General features: G+C 34.0%; 1 protein-coding gene across 1 annotated transcript; it reads left to right on the top strand.

Moving 5' to 3' along the window:
- The first annotated feature begins 211 nt into the window (after window positions 1-211).
- Window positions 212-6,261, top strand: LOC130960225 (uncharacterized). The gene is made up of 10 exons (XM_057885564.1): window positions 212-327; window positions 501-578; window positions 1,020-1,392; window positions 2,365-2,424; window positions 2,585-2,833; window positions 2,930-3,006; window positions 3,634-3,710; window positions 5,005-5,137; window positions 5,233-5,443; window positions 5,546-6,261. The coding sequence occupies exons 2-9, from the start codon at window positions 567-569 to the stop codon at window positions 5,386-5,388; spliced, it is 1,137 nt and encodes a 378-aa protein (XP_057741547.1). The 5' UTR covers window positions 212-327; window positions 501-566; the 3' UTR covers window positions 5,389-5,443; window positions 5,546-6,261.
- Window positions 6,262-7,101: the final 840 nt, after the last annotated feature.

Here is a 7,101-nt window from a genome sequence, read left to right as displayed (position 1 = left end):
TTTAACTTATTCGAACTACATATAAATCTACATTGATAAATTCATGAAGCAATTTTTGATTTAGCTTATTCCTATAATATTTGGCTCCAGTTGGCTTAGTTGGCTTATTATTGTCATTTGCCCTTCAAATAAGCATGCATTACCGTATATCTTTATCGCTTTACCAGCGTAGTAGATTCTTTTTCCCCGAGTCCCTTAGCCATGGCATAGGATTCACTCAGCGCGTCCTCAAGACCCACTCTGACCCTCACACTTCTACACCCGCACGGTGGCCTCTTCTCCCTTCGTACCGCCATCCCTACCCTCTCTTCGTACCGTTCTATAGAGGTAACCAACATGTTCCGCAGCCATTTTTTTCCAATTCTCTTTTTGTTTCTGTTTTGTCAGCTTCCATTTTCGTTTTATTGTTTCCTATTTTTTCTGCCTTTGCTTTATTTTCATTCCAAATTATTGAATTTAATCTGCCATATGCAATATTCGCTCTCCGCCGGCCTCCACAGATCTCCTATTCCTCTTTATTCTCTGCTTGTCGACTTCCCTGCTCCTGCACCGAGTCCCCATTGGATATGCCTCTGCAGGTATCTTCTATTGTTTTTTGGTGTTTTTTGTTTATTATTTGGTTGAATTATGTTATGATTATGTAAATTTCCAGAATTCATGATTATGGATTTTCAACTGTGCGAACTATGCAGCTGTTATTTTCTACTTTTTGAAATTAAAGCTTTAATTTATATTTATATATAAATGCTTCTAATTTGTTTGATCAAGTTGTACTTAGTAAGATAATAACCTTTGGTTGTATTGTTAACCATCCTTTATGCTCTGATCATCATTAAGTAGGTACAGAAGTACATGGGTTTTTATGTCCAGGAGAGTCATTAGTAAGAATACAAACTGATATTACTTAAAAATTATCCTAGATGAACCATATTCAATAGATATTAAATTTTCCTGAAATCAAGTATAAAAAATTTCCCCTTAAATCATGTTTTCATCCTCTCCTTGACTTGCTTCCTTAGTTTTCCACTCTCCTTCCATTTTCCCTCACTTTCCCTCCACCAACTCGTGAACGCTCCCGCACTTGCTGGCCACGAGGGGCCTTCCGAGAATGGGGGGAGTACGAGGAGGCCGTGAAGCGGAAGGACCTTGCCGGAGCCCTCAAGTTCCTCAAAACTCTCGAAACTCAAAACCCAATTGAGCCATCAACCGATGCTTCAATCACTGAGTCTACTCGGTCCCGGTTCCGCGAGTTGGAGCTGTTTGGGCCGCAAAAGGATTGGGAGGTGCTTGACACATGCTTGAATGCTGATGACATGAAGCTTGTTGCCAATGCATACAGGTTCCTCAAGGATCGGGGTTTCTTGCCCAATTTTGGAAAATGCAGGAACATTGGTAAGTTTTTATATTTCTTTAAGATTCATTTTTATTTACAGTTCTTCATATATGATAATATCATATTTGAAAAGGGGGAAAAAGTAGTTTTGTTCTTTTAATCATTTGAGTTGTTCAAAATTAATAGGCTCTTAGGCTACACTTTAAGCTGATTTTATAATTATATATATATTTATATTATGTACAGAAAACATGCAGTACATAAGCAACTCTGTTAGCTTTGCATTTGAATCATAGCATTAATGACATCTTTTCCTTTTTCTTATAGATTATGTATCCTAAACAAATGAATAGTTTGTTAGGATTTTATACTGAAAGTGTAAGTGCAGATGAGTTCTAGATAGATATCTAATTGTGTATTGTTTTATCATTAAAAGTAACTATTTTCAAACTCACTTTTTGAATATTTGCCTAAAGGCATGAATCTAATTACATAAAGTGCATCAAAATTAATCTCATTTATTTATTCACCTTTAAAATATGTGCATCAAGAGTTTGGTAGTAGAAGGCTTTTGGGAGTTTGAAGTGCGAAACCTTAAATCGGTTTGATGTGTGTACAGTAACTAATGCTGTTATTTGGTACCACCATAGATTTTTCCTTTTATTTGTCAAATTTTAGATTATCGGAAATTATGAATCGCCATTCAGAAGTTGTACATTTTTGGATTTCCTCAGCATTGTTCTGTAGAGTGTGCTAACTCTTTCACATATATGATGTATTCAAACTTTCGCTTCTAATGAGACTGGAATTCTTATTCTATAAATGAATCAAAGCAAGCTTTTCCTGCTACACATGCATTTTTTTTAATTTTACCAAGTTTGATGTTTATTTTACATGGTTTGTTCTATTGTTAGTTGTTTCATAATCACTATTGTTATGATGATGGTGTAAACTTTGGAAGCTTATGCTTAGAGTTGTTAGAATTTCTCAGACTTTTCCTTAACCTCCTTTTCGGTTTTCATCTTCTACAGTTTTGGAGGGTTCAAGGAACATAACACCAGATGTCTTGAGCTCTTCAACTGGCTTGGAAGGTGTGCATATGAACAGGATAAGTTCCTCACAGATGTAAATTGCTCGATGTCCTGTTTCAGTCATGTTATAGAGAAATGAAGATTACTTATTCACAGTTATATACAGCTGGAAAAAAATGGCTATACGATTTAGTTCTCCCTTGCTTTGTTTTTTGTACAGTGACTAAACTTGCTCCAAAGAAGTGGGGTCTTTCGCCTAGTTCAAGCACTGCCTTGGTTGCTTTTCTTGGTGGAGTGTCCTTTCTCATTTCACAAGGTATTGACCTCAGGCCCAACCTTGCAGTTATATTAGGTCTAGCCTTTGCAGATTCTGCATTCCTTGGTGGTACTTGTTTAGCTCAAATCTCAAGTTACTGGCCACCATATCGACGGCGTATTCTCATTCATGAAGCAGGACATCTCCTAACAGGTAGATTCTGTTGTTTTACATGGGCTTTAGATGTTAAATACTGCACATATCTTTGTGCATGACGTCTTACAAGGTTCATCTCTAATGAAATTTAAGCATATCTGATGGGTTGCCCAATTCGAGGAGTAATTTTAGATCCAATAGTTGCAATGCAAATGGGCATTCAAGGACAGGTATCTTTTTCCTCCTTTATTCATCATGCAACATTTTGTTGCTTCTAACAGTTTATTTTTGTGGCATCATAGTATATTATTTATGTCTGATGTGTTCTTGTTTTTGAGTAAAATACTTGGTGCTATCTTTGTTTTCCTGTCTCTCATCCCCCCTCTATATATTCCTTTCTTCTTCTATGTTATTTTCTCCTTCCCCTCATTACTGTCCGTCTGCCCTTGATCAATTTGATGATATAAATTTTAACTGCCTTAAATGCGCTTTGACGTAGAATGAAATTCCTTGTTAACCACTTCTCGTGATACAAAATACACTTTTGAACAAAGTTTGTAAAAAAATGAAGGATAACCACTTCATGTTAGAGTGTATACTTGTTTTGTAAGTAAAATGATGTTCAGTGGTCATATAGCAGTGTCATCAGTAAGACAATAATGGATTATTTATAGTAGGTTGCACTTGTATACTTACAACAACAACAAAGGCTTTTCCGACTGATTTGATACAAATATAGATTCTATTGATTCTTGTTCTTTCTTTTTTTCCCCCTCATATCAATATGCTTTCCATATAATAGTTTTTCCGTTAAGTATTAACATAGGTTTAGTTGCAGTAAATTCGTATTCTTTTAGGCAGGGACTCAGTTTTGGGATGAGAAGGTTGCCAGCGATCTTGCTGAAGGCCGACTTGAGGGCACAGCTTTTGACAGGTGAATATACCATTATATATATATATATATAGTAAACATTATTGAAATAAAGTATAGCTATACTATTTTGGTATGGCTCCACATGTCAAACACGTACCCATCTTGGACCTTATACCAGATCCTAATGACACTTATTTAAGTATTCAATTTGACAAGTATTTTATTTTGTTTCTAATATAGTGGGGAATAGCATGAACAAAGCTCTTTTTATTTTTGTTCTATGAAAATTTAAAAGAAAAATCTCAAAAAGTGTTGGTCTATATTAAAATTTACGTAATATTTTTTTATTATGAGAAATGGAAAGTTGGTAAGGTTGGAGTGTATACATGATACTATACTAAGAATTAATTTATGATACCATGAATGTTTTCTGTATCCATTTTCTTTATTAAATTTTAATATTTAGTGTCCCTTGTGTCTCTGTTATGTTTGTGAGGCTGTCCTAAGCAGTAAGTACTTGCTGATGAGTTATTCGTATGATTTAATGGTGTATAAGTTAGGAAGGATTTACTTTGTCTGTTTTTCATTGAGTTACATAACATTAAACAAATTTGGTATTGTTATATTTGCCCATGAATCTATAAAACATATTTTCTTTTATCTTTCGCTTTAAAGGTTGATATCTCTTTTTGATACGAGTGGGAGGTGTCTGATTCTGTTAATCCTCCAAGCTAGGTTTAATTACTGTATAAATTCCTATAACTTCACCAAATTTTCAATTTTTGTTCTTAAAATGAAAAGTTTGGAAGATTTTTCTATATTGGATACAAATTTTCAATTTATCCCTACCAACAGTTGTCGCTAAAAGGAAAAAGAAAAAAGAAAAACGAAGAAGATTTTCTTAGAATATTCCATCCTTCATGAAATGCAGAGCCTATATATATGTGTTGAAATAGAAAATACAGAGCCTATATTATATGATGACTGGTTTTTGGTGTTCAAAGAGCATTTTTGTTCCACAAACTGTAATAAGAAAGTTAAGTTGATTTTGTTAGTAACTCTGGATTTAGTTATCAACCTGTTATATATCTTATAGACATATACACATAGTTGCTAAAATGTTCACTCTTATGATTCCAGTTCTGGTCAATATCTGTGTGTTGAAGAACAAATTTTCCTTCGCAAGAACTGGCTCTAATTTGACAAGATAATAAGATATTAAGCAGAAAAATTTGATTGTCTGTAAACTTTTGAGCTGATCCTTTCCCATCATGCACATTTTCTGTTTTCTCGACTTTCTCTTTTTCACTGAGGATTCATGTGTTACTAATGTAGTATGCAACTCATGGTTTAGGTACTGCATGGTACTTTTTGCTGGCATTGCAGCTGAAGCTCTTGTTTATGGTGAGGCAGAGGGGGGAGAAAATGATGAAAACCTATTCAGAAACATCTGTCTTCTTTTGGAGCCCCCATTATCTATAGCTGAGGTATCTCCACAGTGCACAATTGACACCCCTGTTCTGATGGTATATGTTCATACGTGATACTGAAATTTTAGCCTTAACGTTCTTGCCTTGAGCAGATGTCTAATCAAGCAAGATGGTCGGTTTTGCAATCTTATAATTTGCTAAAGTGGCACAGAGCTGCGCACCGAGCTGCCGTTAAAGCATTGGAAAGTGGTGCCAGTCTGAGTGTAGTAATTAGGAGGATTGAGGAAACTTTGTATTCCAACAAATGATCCTCAGAAATTCAGAATTATAGACAAAAACATTTATGTTCAACTTACTTACAAGGTTAGCATCTCCTCGTCTTTGTCATCAATCTTGAGTGTGCATTCACAATGGCTTTATTTCTTAGTCTTACAAGTACTTTGCTTTGTTTATTTTTTCGTGCAGGGTTGTCACAACCGATCTGAAGTGCAGCTGGTTTTACTGGTCTGCGTATAGTTTTCAGATGCCCCTCTATTGGACCTTGTATAGGATGAAAGAGTGCTATGCTGCAAACAACTGAAGTATTTCAGCTTCAGCAAGTGACCTCTTTGTTCACTTCAGTGTTCACACTGAGACATGAGCCATTACAAAAGTTGCACCCCGCTTGGCTAAATAATACTTGGAACTATATTTGATACATACGGAAAAGTAACCAATAGTCTGTAGTTGAATAATTTGGAGCAGTGCTTAAGGTTTATTTTATTTCACCAGCAATATTGGCCGTGGTTGAAATCAATCTCGAGTTTGTTTGTAAATAACTATTTAGGGCAACTATTTATATCAGTTGGTATTTCATAAGATTGTGGACATAGGTATGTGAATCTTTTTACCCCTAATTAGAACATTCCATTTGCCCTGAATTAATTTTCTCTTCAAACACTCATTATCTTTATGCAATTTTTTTTTGCATTATTAGCACATGGTGGTCGTTATAATTGTTAAATGTTGGGTCTGGGACTTTGATGTCTTAGGTTGAAGTTCAGAAATTAGAATTGAGATGGATGGCATGTATTGAAGTCATTGAAACAAAGTAACTTTTTGTTCGAGGCAAACAACCTGTAATTCCCATATTGTCATATTGTAATTCCCATATTGTCATATTGATATGGAGTTTGTATATTATATTTAAGCTAGACAATTGGTCATGTTCAAACCTAAATTGAGCTAGACTAATTTTTTTATTTTTATGTTGGCCTATATTCTCTCTCATTACATTATTTGAGCTATGAATTCAATTTTAATTATGTTTCATAACTAACTAATCCTGAAGATTTGATATTTTAATTTAATTATTTAAGATCATGAAATTATTTTAGTTAATTTATGTAGTGTAATCACAATAGTTCAACTTTCAATACGTTATTCCAACTATGAATTTAATTTTAATTATGTTTTATAACTATCTAACACAGAAGATGAGTTTTTATTTTTTCATATGGTGAAGATAGTATAAATTATTTGGAATTGATTGGATATTGAAGGAATCTAATTCAATCTAATCCTAAATTTAGACCAAATTTAATAATTAAATAAAAGATCTGGTATAAATATAATAAATCATATAATTTTGGTTAGAATGATGTCTTTAAATTTGTTTTAAACCGTATTGGAAACATCTAATGAATGATCATGATAATGATAGTGTATTAGACTACTATCAACTGTAATTTGAGTTTGGGTTTTGATTTAGTTTTGGACATGAAATCTAGCAAATTCAAACCATATTATTTATATCTGGTATGTATAGTTAGATTGCATAGTTTAAATTTGAAAAAGAGAAAAAAAAAATTTAGTGAAGAGAGCGGGGTCAAGGACCGACCCAATGAACAAGAGAAATCAGACAACTAACAAGACAAAGAAACAGCGAAAAACACAAAAGAACAAGATCAGCCAGACCCTCTTAATCTAAGAGCACCTCCAACGGCTGGTTCATTCAACTTTTTCTTACACTTTGGGGATTT

Source organism: Arachis stenosperma, chromosome 2 (assembly GCF_014773155.1).
Source record: "Arachis stenosperma cultivar V10309 chromosome 2, arast.V10309.gnm1.PFL2, whole genome shotgun sequence".
NCBI classification, from domain to species: Eukaryota; Viridiplantae; Streptophyta; class Magnoliopsida; order Fabales; family Fabaceae; genus Arachis; species Arachis stenosperma.
This window is presented reverse-complemented; position numbering and strand designations above follow the sequence as displayed.